General features: G+C 45.4%; 1 protein-coding gene across 1 annotated transcript in view; it reads right to left on the reverse strand.

Annotated features, from left to right (window-relative positions):
- LOC144790774 (uncharacterized) overlaps nucleotides 1-17,840 on the reverse strand; it is a 297,756-nt gene that overhangs the window by 269,103 nt on the left and 10,813 nt on the right. Inside the window, exons 2-3 of the mRNA XM_078665469.1 lie at nucleotides 1,292-1,327; nucleotides 65-185 (exon numbers count right to left, since the gene is read on the reverse strand). Coding sequence (XP_078521595.1) covers nucleotides 65-185; nucleotides 1,292-1,327 — 157 coding nt within the window. The remainder of the gene's footprint in view (nucleotides 1-64; nucleotides 186-1,291; nucleotides 1,328-17,840) is intronic.

Genomic DNA, 17,840 nt, shown 5'->3' on the forward strand with positions numbered 1-17,840 from the left:
TCATAGGAACAACTGGGTATAAGTACTGGACCTCAGACACCAACGCTTCAGTATAATACTGGACCTGTAAAGACTCTGCCTGGACGAAGAAGGCTATGCTGCTGAAGGACTGCGTCTCTGCTGGACTGCTGCTTTGCAGGACTCCTGCCTTGCTGTGCTGCCTTTTCTCCCTGCTTTTCCCCTGCCTGTGTGAGAAAAAATGGACCTGCATCACTTAAACCTTGAGTGAGTCAAGGGCTCCAAGGCAGTGGCATAAGCTGTGCATGTAGTTTTGTGATTAGCATTTTGTAGAACGTTTTTAGTACTATTGTAGTACTAAAATGTTAACAAAAAAATGTGGTTTGTGAATAATCCCATTGTTTTTTGTTTAGAGTGTTGCAATGTTCTCTCTTGCTTCCATGATCGAGCCACAGACATTCAGTTTAATTCAGTGTATTAAAAAATCCTATGACCTTAGCTGTTCTACTCAGGGGATTATCTAACAGAAGAGAAAATGAAAGAAGTCTGGAAGGGACCAAACTTGCTTTTAAGAGCAAAGTGGTTAAGTTTCCCAACTGACAGATGTGCAGCCTCTTGTAATTGTCCTCCCTATTCCCAGGGCAAAGTAGATAATCCCTTTAAAGTTTGGAAGCCTGGAATTGGCAGGCTGAGTTATTAAAACATGAGAGGAGGTCTCCGTGATTCCAAGCCAAATATGCCATAATCTCACTGAGCAACTGGGGTATGGCTTCTGGCAATGAACACCATAAGTTTGAAAAATAAAATACTTAATCAGTATCCTACTGTAAATGTAGCCATTATTGGCTAAATTACCTGTGTTTTAGTTTGAACCTGAAAACATGAACAAATGTAACACAGTCTTTTTTATATGTCTCCTATGTCAAATATGATGTAATACAACGAGTCTGGCTCTCCATGTAGAGCTGCTAATCTACATGCTATTGTACTTTAGACTTTTTGGAAACAAAACTGTTTAATAAAACTCGATAATTACCCATTTACAGTATAACCTGGACAGCTCTGTTTCTGCTTTTGCCTTTCAATGGACTAGTATTAATAGTTAGACATTCCGCAAAGTGCTCTAGGATCAGTCACTAAGTCAGGTCAGTCCTAGCACTAGCGTGGCTGCACTCAAAAACAAATCCACACGGTTTAAAATGTGCAGATAGCAAGAGAAATTGGCTCCACGTGTCAGCCGCACCATCTCCAAAACCAGCTGCATCATTTACAAAGCCATCACAATCAGCACTCATACTTATCTTGAAAACAAGGTCACCATCTCTTGGCACACCTGCAGCCAGGACACCCTCAGACTGCAGGCTAAGAACTGCAAAAAAGAAAAAAAGAAGACAATAGGCCTTTTTGATCTATGCAGCCAGGATGTGGAATAACATCCCTATACCCACCAGAACTGCCCAAACGCTACTCCAATTTAAAAAAGAGTTGAAGACTCACATCTTCAAAGAATACTACATCACAATGCATTAACGGTCCACATCTCAGTTTCCTCTCCTACTCCTCACTGACTTTAAGATTACCTTTGATCATGTACAGTAGCCTGCTAACCTTTTACTAGATTTGCACTAGAGAAATATCATGCATGCATATACATATATATATACATAAGTAGATAAGACAACAGCAATGCCCCTCAGATATTTTTATTTCGCTGTTTGCTTGATTGAGCAGTCCAGACTTAGCTTAAAAGGGATGATGGTAAAGTCGAGATGAAGCACATTACAATTAAGGAACCTGGGGGCATATTAGCAAGAACCTCGTTAAAATTATTGCCGTTTTAGCGGCAGGAAACTGCCCCATAAACTGCGATAATGGGCTTGCTAACATGCGTTATAGAATTCCAATAGAAGCCCAGGTTAGATGTCCTGCACATCTAACCTGGGCTGCTATTGGAATTCTATAACGCATATTAGCAAGCCCATTATCGCCGTTTTAGCGGCAGTTTCCTGCCGCTAAAACGGCGATAATTTTATCGAGGTTCTTGCTAATATGCCACCCAGTGTCAAGATTAAAAAGAGTATTCAACAATGGCACCGAGTTACATACAAAGGGGGCTATTCACAGAGGCATTTATGAGTATGGGATGTCAAACTACAGCAAGACTCTTTTACGTACTTTTCATACCTTGTGAAAACCCTGAAACATCCAGCTCCCCTCTTGTAAAAGTACAAAGAGGGCATAATTGTTTCTCTTTGTACTGCTTGTATATAAATAATCCTTAAACATTCCAATGTATTCCCATTTTAGTTTCTTGGGGCTAATTCACCAAGGCAATTATTTAGAAGGGTTATACAGCAGTACTAATTTTTATAGTTCACCGTGCCTTTGTGAACTGGTTCCAACATATAATGTTCTCAATCATTAAACAATTGCAAAAACTTTGGCAACAAATGATTGTGATAATCTGGCCAACTCATATCAACAATCTTAGCCCTATCCATGGTAATGAGGCCAAGACTCATTTAAAAGTCCTTGGAATCAAATGTGAATGGTCAACACAGGTTTTTTTATCTGTACATAGCTTGAGCCTTAAAGGTATATGCCACAATCTTCACATCCACAGTTTATTGATGAACATAGAAAGGGGTGTAATTCATCCTCCCTTTGTTCTCTCCCTCTTGTCTTGTTGCAATACTTCTATCACTTGACAGAATTCCCTGAGCAATTCAAGGGGTTGCTAATGTTAGGCCACAGTCAATGGAATTTTTAGGCAAGCTCTCTTTCAGCTAGGAAACACCAAGCATTCCATCCTGCACTTGTATGAGTATAGGGTGGAACTGCTACCATCAACATTAATTTGTGCTTTGTGTTTTCTTTTTGTTGATTGCCTTAAACTTTGGAAACTCACATCTCCGATTCTTTTTGTACATGGGTACTCACAAACTTTCTCTCGGGGGCCAAATTTACAGTGTGGTTTGTGGCTGAGGGCCGCACCGGTGGGGGCGGGGTCAGAGGGGTAGGGGGCGGGGTTAAATCAAACAAAAATTGTGACCATGAGGTTAAACACAGGTCCCTGCAGAAGACACATTCGTCCACTGACCCACCAGACCCAGCATACACACATCTTTCTCTCTCTCCCTCCTTCTCTCCCTCCTTCTCTCTCACTCCCTTCTCCCTCTGTGTCTCCCTCCCTATCTCTCCCTCCCTCTCCCTCCCTCTGTGGCTCCCTCCCTCCCTCTGTGTCTCCCTCCCTCTGTGTCTCCCTCCCTCCCGGTGTGTCTCCCTCCCTGTCTCCCACTCTCCCTCTGTGTCTCCCTCCCAGTCTCCCACTCTCCCTCTGTGTCTCCCACTCTCCCTCTGTGTCTCCCTCCCAGTCTCCCACTCTCCCTCTGTGTCTCCCTCCCTGTCTTCCACTCTCTGTTTCCCTCCCTCTGTGTCTCCCTCCCTCCCTCCCTCTGTGCCTCCCTCCGTGTCTCCCTCCCTCCCTCTGTGTCTCCCTCCCTGTCTCCCACTCTCTGTTTCCCTCACTCCCTCTGTGTCTCCCTCCCTCCCGGTGTGTCTCCCTCCCTGTCTCCCACTCTCCCTCTGTGTCTCCCTCCCTGTCTCCCACTCTCTGTTTCCCTCACTCCCTCTGTGTCTCCCTCCCTCCCGGTGTGTCTCCCTCCCTGTCTCCCACTCTCCCTCTGTGTCTCCCTCTCTTTCTCCCGCCCTGTCTCCCTTCCTGTGTCTCCCTTCCTTCTTCTGTGTCTCCCTCCCTCCCTCTGTGTCTCCCTCCCTGTCTCAAACTCTCTGTTTCCCTCACTCCCTCTGTGTCTCCCTCCCTCCCGGTGTGTCTCCCTCCCTGTCTCCCACTCTCCCTCTGTGTCTCCCTCCCTGTCTCCCACTCTCCCTCTGTGTCTCCCTCTCTTTCTCCCTCCCTGTCTCCCTTCCTGTGTCTCCCTCCCTCCCTATGTGTCTCCCTCCCTCGCTCTGTGTCTCCCTCCCACCCTCTGTGTCTCCCTCCCTCCCTCTGTGTCTCCCTCCCTCTCTCTGTGTCTCCCTCCCTCTCTCTGACTCCCTCCCTCCCTATGTGTCTCCCTCCCTCCCTCCGTGTCTCCCTACCTCCCTCTGTGTTTTCTCCCTCCCTGTCTCCCACTCTCTGTTTCCCTCCCTCCCTCTGTGCCTCCCTTCTCCCTCCCTCTGTGTCTCCCTCCCTCCCTCTGTGTCTCCCTCCCTCCCTGTCACCCACTCTCTGTTTCCCTCCCTCCCTCTGTGTCTCCCTTCTCCCTCCCTCTGTGTCTCCCTCCCTCCCTCTGTGTCTCCCTCCCTCCCTGTCTCCCACTCTCTGTTTCCCTCTCTCCCTCTGTGTCTCCCTTCTCCCTCCGTCTGTGTCTCCCTCCCTCCCTCTGTGTCTCCCTCCCTCCCTCTCTGTCCTCTCACCTGTGTGTGTGTGTCAGCCCTCAGCCCAGGCTGAGGCAGCTTCCCCGGCCGCACGCACACAGCCCCACCAAGTACTTCATGGGTCTTTAAAAGACCATTTACATGTTAATTAGGCTCTGTTGAATTTCACCTCTTAGGCCCCTGCAGCTCCTCTCTGACAATCACTGGAATCCCCCGGGCCCCCACAGAGCAGAGTCTGAGTCCGCACTGCTGCGGCTGTATTTGGGAACACTATTTAATTTATTTATTTTTAAACACAGGTGTCTGCAATGTCCGCGGGCCTCACAGGAAGGCTTGCCGAGCCGCTACCGGCCCGCGGGCCGTACTATGAGTACCCCTGTTTTAGTACTATATTATTCATAGTTTCCCTATTTTGTTTATTGAATTATTCTCTTTCTGTAATTTTATTTCTTGGTTTTCTGCCTTTAGTATTGGTTTTGGTGCTAGTTAAATCTAGGAAGCCCATTTCTCTTTTAGTGGTCATCTTTTTCCCTAAAGTCCTCCAAAGGATAGCTTAAAGATAGAACACTTGTTTGCACTGATTCTACTCCATTACTTTCTGATATGTCATTGGCTATTTTTAATTTTTGTTAATTTTCTCCTAAAACTGGGTAGGAGCATTTTGTCTCACTTTTCTTCATGGATGCTTAGGTAAGTATGACCCCTTAAGATCACTGGATAAAATGTATGCTTTGCAGAAGTATTATATTTCAAATAAATTGTAAATTAACACTAAAAAAAGACTAAAGTAATGGAATGTAAGGATGGGAGAGGATGTGGCCTAAGGGCTAGAGTGATCGACCTCGAAGCTGGAGAGGGGTTCGAGTCTCGGCAAAGACGCTCAACATCCTGTGATTCTGGGCAATTCACTTAATTTCCCTGTGCCTAACAAAAAATGTATGTGTATTGTGTCTGTCTGTAACAAAACTGGTGCTCATGTAAAACGCTCTGATACCTGTTAACTTCGGATCGAGTTTGTGCTACATAAAACTCTAAACAAAAACTAGAACAAATGTGGGATGAGGAAGGTTCATTATATATGTTTGCTAAACATAAGAGAGTATAAATGCTTAAACAATACCAATATGTAGCTACACCTTTTACTAGCACTATGTCCTAGATAAAACAATGTTGGAAAAAAGAACCAAAAGTGAAAACTGCTAGGAAAGGGATGGTACAATTTAACAGGTTTTTCTGTGTTTCCGCTCTTGAAGTCCATAATGTGAAGTTCTCTCCAATGCTGCTTTAAGAAAGGGAGGCCCTTATATTAGATGACAAATTTAGCTTCTTTGGTATAGTAGGGTTTATTCTTAAAAAGCCTTTGGGATTTGTAAATACAGAATGCCACATTCACCAAGATTCGAACTGGCGATGTGCTTGTGAGATTACATTGCTGGTATAATTTTTTTACTTAAATACTAAACTGTATTTGTTAGAACTTGCATAGTAGGTTGACCAACGTATGAACCCTAGTCAGGCAGCAACCACATTCCTAGTCAGGGTAAGAAGCAGGCAAACCCTAAAATAACCTGTACTTACCCTCTGGTAGCTTGACAAAGAGTAGTCAGGCTTAATTTGGCTTAATTTGGAGCTAAAGTGTAATTTGTGCAACACTTCAAATAGTAAAACTGTGAAAACACCACACAAAAAGATTCTGCCCCAAGTTAGAAAAATAGAATTCAATTTAATAAATAAAACAAGACCAAAACTACAAACAACCAATAAGTAGGTCACTACAAAAATCCAACAAGTAGGTCACTACAAAAATCCAATAAGTAGGTCTTGGGATACTCAATTTCAAAGTTTTTTTGGGCAAAAATAGTGCCTAGAAGAAAAACGCACCATTTGGGTCATCTGGTTGTGTTGGACTGAGACAAAGTCAAAAGTTCAGGCCAACTGCAATGGAGTGAGGGTCAGATATCGGGACCAGTGAGGCCTGCTGAACAGATTTACCTTAATCATGAGTGTGTCGACATCAAGGATGCATGGTACCGCTGAGTCGATGTGCCTGTGCTGATCCACCCAGTGGCAATGATACACTGGTCCTGATTTATGTAGCAGCAGCGATGCGTTAGCCTCCGATGAGTGGTGAGCTGCAATGTGGTTAGCAGTGGTAAAGACCTCAAATTCCTATGGCCAGCAAAAACAAGGTCAGGAAAAAGTGGAAGAGGAAGCCAAAAGGTTGGGGGGAAGACCACCCTAAGGCTGTCAGATCTAACTGTTTTAAAAGATAAACCCTCAGCCACGGGCCTGCAGGGAATTGGAAAGTTGGAAAAACTCAAACCTGAGACGTCTCCGTGGAAAGCCCCTTGGAGGACTTTTTCGACAGTGTTACTGGACTCACGCTGTTTCCTTTCCCTTCTGTCCTCCGTTGGATTGCTGGTCAGATTTTAGTATTGTGCAGCGGAATCTCTGGAGGCATTTCCTGGGACATATCTGCTCCCTCTCCATTGCACCCTCTCTTTGTGACTTTTTGCTGGTGAAGTTGCAGGGACTTTTCCCTTCTCGGTCCTGCAGCATTGGACCGTTTTGTACCCTCATTGTGGGTTCTTTGGTGTTCTTTACGAAGCACAACATAACTTAGCTTTTAAGCAAAGGGATTCCCTACTTTGTGACTAGGAAGTGCAGGTTTTTTACCCTTAAGGTTTTTTCCAGCAAGGAATTGGTGGAACAGTGATTTCCAAGAATATAAACTTTGTATTACTTCACTACGAATATTGAACTTTGTTTGCCTTTGTCCACCCTCTATGGATTAAGTGTTGCTCTTACTGGGCTACCAGTACTTGACCTGGGACTCATCAACAGCCAGACAGGGGAGCATAGGGCTGGTAATCCCCACAGCCATTTTTCTCTTTCCTGGTTTACCCACCTTCTCCCAGCACATTCTTCTGCTTTTACCTTCAAATATATAGGCAAGAGTAATTAGTACATGGGTAGAGGAATGGGACTAGTCTTTGTTCCTGCAGTGTTTGTATTATCAGTGATGCTGCTGTGACCATCTGGTTGCTGGGACCTACGACAGGCTGTCTTTGGAGGCATTTCTGGAATCTTGTCATCACCCTGGTGGGACCGTAGTACCAGGAAGTATCTCTCCTCCGCCGCCAGCATTCCCTGAGTCCGCACCTCACCCTGGTGGGACCACAAGTCCTAGGGTGCAACTGGTTCCTCTCCCACGGCCGCACACAAGAGGAGGCATCACTATCGTGCTTAAAGCGCTGCCTCGCACCTCGCGGTGCGGGACGCGTCCAGGCGAAGCCCGGGCCAAGGGCGGGCTCGTCCTTGCCCGTTATTGCCAGGAAGAGGCAGGGCAGGTCAATCCCCCTTGGTTTCTGACTCATTGTCGCCCTTAAGCTGGTAAGACTTCCCTGGGACCTCTAATCCAAGTGTTTCCACCCTGAATTCTCAGACCATTTTGGAGAATTGCCAGTACATTTCCCCTAATTACCCCTGGGACCTGGTGGGTCGGAACCAAGGAACCTGCAACCCAGTGACCCATAAGAACAATTTGTGAAACGCGTCAAGCTTTATATTATGTTGGTCATCAGCTGAGTCATTTCCTTCTTGTGTTTATTGACCCCTTGATATCCTCCTTCTCACAATTTTTTTGTGTGTTTTGTTTAACCGGCCTACAAGATTGTATTTTACGTATCCCCTTTTTCTAATTGTAATTCTAGTCTTGTGCCCAAGTCTACTCTACTCTTTTTAGGCTTACATTGGGGGCGAGGTGGTTTTCTACCCTTCCTTGATTCGAACATGGGTAAGCGTATTTGTGCAGTAAAAAAACATCCCCAGGTGCCTATTTGGGCTCCTTTGCCCCAAAACTCAATAGACAGGATGCTCCAGAGGGCCATTGGGGTGGTATCGACTGAAATACAGTTGGCGGAGAAGCGCCTGTCTTTAACTCCAGAAATATTCAGTCAGGGGCCTGAGCCATTCTTCTCTCAACCAATAATTCTTGGCTCTGCATCAGGGTTAACAGAATCCTTGTCTGTAACAGTTGAGTCACTCCAGCCATCACTGCAACAACTCCTAGTGAAGCCAGTAACTCATAGAGGTGCCACCACCACTAGCTCATCTAAGACCGTTAGACGTAAAACTGGAAATGGGGCAGGAACTAAGAGAAGGATAAGCTCAGAACTAATACACAGCGAAGATGAACTAGCAAGCACTGAGAGAGTGACTGAACCTCTCACTAACCCTCAATTAGCCTCTGACTGTCCTTCTTGGGTGAGGAATTCAATAGTAGAGTTAGAGACCCAGATGAGAGCTATCGTACAGGAAGAGCTTGCGTTCCTACTCAACCACCTAGGCACAGGTCAACTAACTGGGCAGAGCAGTAAGGCCAATCCCCCTGACAGCACTACCTCTGCTTTAGGGAAGAGGAAAGATTGTAGCTCCCAGATGGATAATGTAGACCAATCCTCCCCAGGCAAGCTTGGACCTCTGAGGGCAGTATTCTCCGCTGTCCAAACGAGTGCTGGCAGGACAGAGGCTCTTAGTACCGTGCCAGCTGATAATACTGTCTCATTCAGAAAAGCCTGGAATCCACCCAGCCCAAGATCTGAGGACAACAACTGGCCCTAGGAGCCTTACCAATGTGAAAGGGAGCAACTACTCTGCTCCCAACAAAGACCTACAAAGAAGAAGGCCCACCCACATAGAGCACACGGTAGGCAGGGAAAGGTCAGACCCTGTAGAGGCAAAGGACACAGAATCAGTACTATTGACTACACCAACCATAAATTTACCCCCAGCCTCACTCCCTTATGTTATCGTACTAACAGGTGCAGCCGAGATTAAAAATGGCCAGAAAGAAACACAGCTGGACCTAAAGAACAAGTGCCTTTTTTGGCTAACCAGGCACAAGTAGTTCTCCTATGACAGAGCCAGAGAAATTCTAATGGTTCGAAGAGTTGGGTGGGTGGGTAAAAATCCAAAATCAATGCATAGTCATTAACTTTAGTAATCCCCTGACTGTACAAACCTTAGCAGGCCAGATTGCCCGTCCCCATGCACCATGTACAGGGGTCCGAGCTCATACTCTGGATTTTTTCTGTTCTAACAATTACACCTTACCTTGGGCTCCAATCTCTTGGGCCCCAACAAATAGGTTTCGAAAGTAAGTAATATGTTTATTGTACAGTTAATTAAAACCATTACAAAAATTGAACGTCGTTTATAAGCAATAAAACATCAGTTTAAAAGAGGCTGATAACCACAGTTGAGATTGCGGAGCAGATCCACTCCCCCGAACTTAATGACCCATAGTCTTGTTTGTTCATTTTTGTCTGTAGAGGTTAGCAGCAGTTCATGAGACAGAATTTCCCCCCTTATCAGAGTCTTAGCTACAGAGTAAAGGCAGGCTGATAGGTGCAAGTTTATTGTGCATAGTCCTGTCTCAACATTCATTAATTTGTGCAAGGGTAATTAGCATATTAATACCTTCCTTTAAGGCTTACATGTGCAAAAATGCTTAAAATTGTATGCTTAAAAACACAATTACAGTTGTGAGCGCAAAGGATTAACAGGACATCACCATCTCTGTTCCAATACAGCTTCATCAATGATCCGATGGTATCTGTTTTAATCGAAGGTCCGCTGCGGTTAACATTTTTACCAGGTAGCAGCTTAGTTGAATGTCTTCGCCAGAGAAGCTTGCAAGCAACGCTTGTCGTCACAACCGTATTTGGTTTTTGTTAAAAATGGGTTTAAGTAGTGACCAGCGTTCCCGCATCAGCTCATGGCAGATGGTTATGATATGGACTATGTCCTCCTCTCCTTCCCCGCAGAGGCGGCACGTTGCTGGCTTTGGAGGGCGCAACCAAGGTGGCAGATGGTATGCAGTTGGTAATAAACCTAACCTGAATTGTTAGAGAGTAGGTAAGCTTGAGGAGACGCTTTACTATAAGATTGAATAGTGAGCCAGCCATGTGAACGCTCTGTCAAGGCCGCTTTGTCTTGTGTAATGGACTCTTTTATAACAATGTTGTTTACAAATTTTTTAAGCTTGCCATAGTCCCCGACGTTGCCCAGAGTTGCCATAACCCCAACTGGTCCAGTGCAGTGTCCAAAGAGTATCTAGCTGGGCAGGTTTCTTTGGTTTCTACTTCTCTCCATAAGTAGAAGTTTAGCGTTTCTGCCTGCCCTTTTTTGATCTTGAACCACATTTTAACAAAAGTTCCTTTTCTGGCTAGCTCCTGTTTTTGTATCCCAAATTCGAGACGCATTTGCACAGGAGATGTATATCCAGGCAGCTCATATATTATTCCCAGCGCTCTTGCGATGGTGTCACTCAATGTTTCCGCATCCATCCCTCTCATGGCTTCGCTTCCATATGTAATTGATGGAATAAGTTTGGCCTGTATCACCTTGGTCAGAGGGAGAAAGCTTGGCCCAGCGGTTATATTTTTCAGGTTTCTTAGTGCAATCGCTGTTGTTAATCCCCTCTTTTTTATTGCCTCGCATTGTGCTTTGTAATTGCCTTTGCTATCAATCATGACCCCAGATATTTATAGTCTTGTACGACTTCAAGCTTAGCTTTTGCCAGGTGCCAGTTGTACTTTATTTGTATTTTCCGGTGATTTACACACGATTTTTGTTTTATCTTGGTTAATGCTTAGTCTATTGATGTCTGAGTATTGAGATGTAGTGTCCAGGTGGCGTTGTAGTCCTATGGGTGTCCGGCTAATGAGTACTAAATCGTCTGCGTATAGGATGTTAGATAGCTGACGACCTCCTAGCTTCGGGGCATGCGCATTACTTTCATTGAGTTGGACTGAAAGCTCAGCCATAAATAGATTACAAAGTGTTGGGGCAAGTACACACCCTTGTTTTAGTCCTGAGGTTGTGTTAATCTTTTTCGATAAATGGTCTCCTGCCCCCAGCGTTACTTGTACCCAGGTGTTACTATGCAGAAGGATTAGTTGTCTCAGGAGTAAGTTCTTCAGCCTCCGCAGTGTGTGGTTCATCCGTACTTTTAGCTGTTTTAATTTGACGTTATTACTTCTTTTGGAGCCTGACCGTAGGTTTTGATGGCACTTTATTCTCCTGTTTCGGGAGTGGCCCTTTATATCTCCGTAGCTGTTACGTAGAGCATTTGTGAATGCCTCCCCGCCTACTATTATGTCGGGATTGGCTGCTTTCCCTTCTTCCCAGAGTTGTTTTGCTAAAGAGAGGAGTCCCTACATTTGACTCTTCTCTCGTTGTTGGTATATTCTGAGCAGATTGTGTTTACTGGGTGCAATTTATATAATGATTGATCTTCTATCGTGATTTCTTGGGGTAAGTGGTCACTGAAATCTACGCTTCCAATGCAATAGTTTTTTACTCTTGTGAACATATGGCGAGAGCAGAATGTGTAGACAATTGTGGACCTTGTTACTGCATTGTTAAATGTTGCTGTTTGTGGGCGATCTCCAGGAAATCTGCCGTTTAATGCACGTGAGCCCAGTTTCTCTAAGAACGACAACAGATTTTTCGAGGGGTTTGTGAATCTTCAATCTATGCTGATGTCTTGGGACATTTCCTCTCAAGCAAATGGATCCTCCTCTGAGTTAATGTCATCAGCTCGTTTCCTCAGCATGTTTAGGTTGAAGTCCCCTGTAATTATCCAGTTATTTCTTTTCTCCTCTGTTATAATTTTTACCAGCTCCTCCTTTAATTGTTGACTCCCTTTGTTTTTGTCGCGTGGGTGCAGATAGAGGTTTACAAGTATTATATGTTCTTTTCTTGTCTTCCCCTGTATAGTAATTCGAATTACTTGTATTTCATTTGGTGGTGCTAGGTTGTATGTTAAGGGTTCTGCTGCATAAATGCTGCTTATGGAGCTGTATGTAGCTAAACCTCCCTTTTTGTGTCCAAATTTAGCGTTTCTAATTGCCGGTAGGTAAAGCATGTTGAAGTCATTCAGTACCGTTGGTGCTTCGCTCCATGTTTCTTGGAGCGAAATTATATCACATTTTTGCAGGTAAGATTGCAGTTCCAGGCCTGAGATCTTGTCTCCCGCCCATTGATGTTCCAGGAGCAGATTTTCAATGATTTTTTTAGTGGGAGTGCATGCTTCTTAGAATGTCACGGTCTTTCAGTTTTGATGTTTATTGTCCTAGTAACCATGCTCCACTCCGGGGTTAATCTGCTTCTGTCCGCATATGCCCGAAGTGCAATGTGTTCTCTGTTCCCCCTGTGCTCTGTGCTGTTGCTACGCGCCCCTCCCAGTACTGAAAATAATCATTGGCTCGATTGTCCAGAGCCAGGGTTTTCTTCTTGGCACTTAGGTTCAGCCAACAAGGGGTCAGGATACCTTGGTTTTTCAAGTGGCTGGAGTTTAATGCCCCAATCGTTGAACCTATTTTGTTCCTTTAGGATTCTCTTAGCTAGGTCTGATGTAGCCTAGACTGTCTTTGTTAACTCTGTGCATGGGTGATCAGGTGATTCTTTAAACTCAACTGACTCCAGGTCAGTGGTTTTTATGATCTTTAAAGTGTTGATGGACCTTAGTAAACGCAAGATGTTGCCCCTGTTTAGTATGTCAACCTGTCCCTTTGATATATACTCTGGGTAAAACATAATTGTAGTTGTTGTGCCAGAGTGCCCTATTTGTGAGTCCAGGGTGTTCTCTGTCACTGTTGAGACCTCTGTTAATGGTGATGGCCTCCGCACTGGTATAGTCAGGCCGAGTAGCTGGCTGTTGTTTGCTGAAGCTTTCTCCATACTTGACACTGCTGTTTTAATTGTCTCCCCATCCCTGCAAGTGCTTTTTTGTGAGGCTGTTTTTTCCCCTACTGGCTCCAATGGTCCATTGGTTGATAATGTTGTAGTTATCACCGGTTCCCCTATCATGCTCCTGCTTTTGGTCCCCAGTTTCTCTTCCAGTCCATCAGTGATTGAGTCATTGGCAATTGTACGCACAGTGATTCCCAGTGCTTTTTCCTGGGTTGGGCTATTTTCCTCTTGCCGACCTGGGACCGTATTTGCTTCTTCCCTACAAGAATAGACTAATTGATCATCCGTAGGTTCATCCCGGGGACTGTATATTCCATCCTTACTATGTGGCAGTGCCTGGATGGGTTTTTGGTTTCCCCCCTTCCTCCTTTGTTTTCTCCACTGTTTGGACGATAATTGTGCACCTTCAGTCGATTCCTGTTTTTCCAGGGATTTACTGGATTGAGTGGTCTTACTCGTCAAGGCTGCTGATGTTCCTTCGGCCAGTGCACTGTTGTTTAGCCCTGATATGGGTAAGTCCCCCTTAAAAATGTATTGCAATAATAGTTGTATCTGCATCGACTGCAATCCTCTTGTGAGGGATATTTCACACAAATAAAAACGGCTTGTGAAAGGACATTACTTAGACAGTTTTGTACGATATAACTTTCATTTCACCAGTGCTTTAAGAAATACATTTCCTCAGGAGCCTGCCTCCTGTCTGCTGTCTGGGCCGCAATTGCAGTTAGCTTAGCCTGTGCCTTGGGGCCCTGGGCTTTTCTTAGCTTTGTTGTTTGCTAACCACTGATGCTGGTGTGGGCAACGCCTGGCACTGATTGGGCTGGCACTGCTTTCCTAATGTTGGCAAGGAGGTTGTCCAGTGCTAATGGTAATGTTGCTAGCTTGTCTACAATTGTTATACAGGTGCAGCTAGCCTGGGCGAGTTTTGTCTCTGACTGTGCCCTCTTGATCAGGTTGTTACGGTCTGCCAACTTGTCATCTATGCCAGCGATGGAGAGTGAATTGAGGACTGACATCTGGAGGTCCATCTTGTCTGATTGGTACTGCAGTGCGTTCACAGACATTTGCATTGTGTGCAATAAAGTGCACCAGACGTCATCTTTGTTTTGTCTTTTATCTTTTTCAATGTTGGATATTGGAGACTTGTTATTTCTTCTTTCTGGCTCGCCTCCCGAGGCAGTAGGATAAGACGCGACTAATTCCTCCCATTCTTCAGGAGTAAGATTAGATGACTCTGGTTCAGTTCCGTGAGGCATTATTGATCCTGTTGGTGCACGATTCGTGTTACAGACAGGTTGAGCTGCGACAGAGAGAGAGACGAGACCATATTGGGTATTAGATTTTTCCCGGCTCAGTTGAGCACGCCCATCTTGTGCTGACGATGATTCCCCGACTTCGGTATTTTTTGTGATATTATAGGAGTCTTCCCTATCTCCTTTGCTCATATTTACTTTGCACGCCTCCTTGTGCTTAAGTGACCCAAGTCTTTCCGGTGAGTCCAGCTCAAAGTTACGCACGGTGAGGCCGTTATCGTTGTGATTATCCTCCGTTTTGGCCTTTGATGGCGCATCCGGTCGCCGTAAGGGACCATGAGAAGCTATACTGAGCTCCTGGTTTCCGTAGTCTTCCACATCTCCTTCCAGTAGCTGTGGGGGCATTTTGTCCAATGATCCATCCTTGACATGTTTATAAGAGGTGCAGTTATAGTTATAGGGAATACAGTTATTGGTCATATCCCACTATTTTTCCTCCATACCTTCTTCTCCACCCTCTGCAGTTGTTGCTCTGCGGCTAGCCGCCTGTCCGGGTGTGTTATGCTTGCACTCATTTTCTATTGCGATGATTTTAGGGAAGGGTGTCTCCAGATGCCTCAGGACATCGTATCCCGGGTGATCATTTTTCTCAGATCCCTGGGTTTTTGCCATCTTGATTATGGCCGGAGCGACTACTCCCTCTTTAGGGCTCGCGTCTCAACTGCCGTAGCTTTTGCCGGCTACTGCTGAGCTTCTGAAGTCTGGCCCCTGCTGCTGCCATTGCTGCTGTTGTACCAACTGGTATTCTGTTTGATGTGCATGAAGAGGTTGGAGTGTATCGGGGAAATTAGTTGCTTTACTGCTATTTATACACAGTACCGGCCCGGCATCCTGTAAATTTTGGGATTGTAACTTGGCTTGGTCAGGATTGGGTCGCTGCATGTACTACTTGCCATCCCGCTTGTCGAGGGTTCAGAGTTGGTAAGGATCAGGGAAATGAGATTGAAGGCTTTGCCTTTTATCCTCGCGTCTGCTTCGGTGCCTCCCTTGTTTAGTGACTTCTTGGCTGCTCTCCTCATCCTTTTGGCAGGGTTTACTGGTGCCTTCTGCCTTGTCTTTCCAGACCGCATTAGTGCGTGCAAGATGCTATAAGCTATTAGGTTGAGGTAGCTGTCTTGACTGTCTGTTGGGTCGAGTTTTTCCAATACTGGTGTCAAGCCTCCCACTTCCCGCTCCCTCTTAAGCCTCTCTGGGTGCTCCTCGTTGCTGAGCAAAAAGGGGAGGAGAGGGAGAGAGGTGTATCAAGAGTGCGGCGGCCGCTCAGTTAACTGCGGCAGCGGCGGCAGCGGGAGGCGCTCTTAATGCTACAAGGGAACCCAAACGGTTGACTGAGGACCATGGGGAATTATGCTTTAGAAGACAAAGGTCCTAAGCTTATCACGATAAGGAAAGTAAATAGAATATAGGCCATAATAGGAAGCTATATTTATCCTCTGTCCAGCCGGACAGGGTATTTATTTTCAACAGATTCAAAATTATTTATATAAATAAGACAAGGCACAGTCCTGTACCTTACTCAAGAACAACAAACAACACATAGGAAAAAAGTTTTCACAGGCAAAAAAGAGCACTACTGGCCACTTTTACATCAGTGTTAAATTAAAGTTTTTTGCCAGTCAGTACACAACACAACTAAGGTACAGCACAATTGCAAGGTTGTGGAAGTACTGCTTATAGTCGACGTTTCGATCCCTTTACGCTCTAATTACATGGGATCATCATCAGGACAACATTTGAAAAACATTTGCCTGTTTGTATTTATAATGCGACCGCCTGTTGAGGAGGAAGGAAGAAAAGGGGAAAGAACATCATAGCCAGGGGCTAAGTTAGAAACCTTCAGCAAGTCAATATGTCCATCTACTTTCGACATCTCACATTTATTCGGAATCGGCTTAGCGTGTTTAAAAATTGGTGTATTTAAAGTGTGTCGTTTTGGGGGCTTCCATACCCGAGTGCGTCCGTGAATAGTGTCAACCACATTCGGTCTTCGACTCACAGCGTTACTGTAGCTATTCCTTTTAAGTTCATTGAATTAATATAGCATTCTCTGCGAAAACGATTTGGAAACAGGCACTCGTGTACATTCATACCGTGTCCGCTGGTAAGGGGTGGCACATTGCACTTACTCGAAATCAGGTGGTTAACTCCCGATCCTAGCCTCACAATGGGGGTAGGGGTATGAGGGTGCAGCTAGATGCCGTCACGCTCGTCTTGGGCTTCGGTTGGGCTATGATACCTACGGGGATGAGGATGATTAAAAGTAATTCTAAAATATTCATATACCTTGCCTGGGTAATGTAACAATTTTTACCTGCACGTCTGCCGGGTATGGCTTTTAATACAGGTCTGCAGGGGTGAAGACGCTAATCATCCTCATCCCCGTAGGTATCATAGCCCAACCGAAGCCCAAGACGAGCGTGACGGCATCTAGCTGCCGAATAAATGTGAGATGTCGAAAGTAGATGAACATATTGACTTGCTGAAGGTTTCTAACTTAGCCCCTGGCTATGATGTTCTTTCCCCTTTTCTTCCTTCCTCCTCAACAGGCGGTCGCATTATAAATACAAACAGGCAAATGTTTTTCAAATGTTGTCCTGATGATGATCCCATGTAATTAGAGCGTAAAGGGATCGAAACATCGACTGTTAGCAGTACTTCCACAACCTTGCAATTGTGCTGTACCTTAGTTGTGTTGTGTACTGACTGGCAAAAAACTTTAATTTAACACTGATGTAAAAGTGGCCGGTAGTGCTCTTTTTTGCCTGTGAAAACTTTTTTCCTATGTGTTGTTTGTTGTTCTTGAGTAAGGTACAGGACTGTGCCTTGTCTTATTTATATAAATAATTTTGAATCTGTTGAAAATAAATACCCTGTCCGGCTGGACAGAGGATAAATATAGCTTCCTTTTATGGCCTATATTCTATTTACTTTCCTTATCGTGATAAGCTTAGGACCTTTGTCTTCTAAGGCAGCGGGAGGCGAGCAGCACTTGAGGCCCAGGTGCTTGTAGGCTTGTAGGCTTGCTGGCTTGCTGGCTTGCTGGCTTACTGGGATAAGGGCGCACTGGGATGAGGAGGCCGCTGCCAAAAGGGGTTCCACAGCTACTCCCACTGCACCCGCTGCTCTAACCGCCGCTGTCAGAGGGCAGTTAAAGGCTGTGAAGGGCTGTAAAGGGCTGTTAAAGCACTGCTGTCAAGAGACTGTGAAGGGCTGTGGAGGCTCTGCATGAAAGCACAGTCTGGGCAACTCCCGTGGCTCCCGCGACTCCTGCCGCCCTGCACAGCTCCTGTAAGGTGGTACTTGATGCTTGTGGCCACTGCCGCTGCGGGGATGTCTCACGCGGCTCCTGCCACCAAGGAAAGCTTGCAGCGGGTGCGGCACCAAAACTCCTAGCGGCTGACTTCAGGGGTATCTCCTGCGGCTCATACA

The sequence above is a fragment of the Lissotriton helveticus genome, chromosome 11 (assembly GCF_964261635.1).
Source record: "Lissotriton helveticus chromosome 11, aLisHel1.1, whole genome shotgun sequence".
Classification (NCBI taxonomy): domain Eukaryota; kingdom Metazoa; phylum Chordata; class Amphibia; order Caudata; family Salamandridae; genus Lissotriton; species Lissotriton helveticus.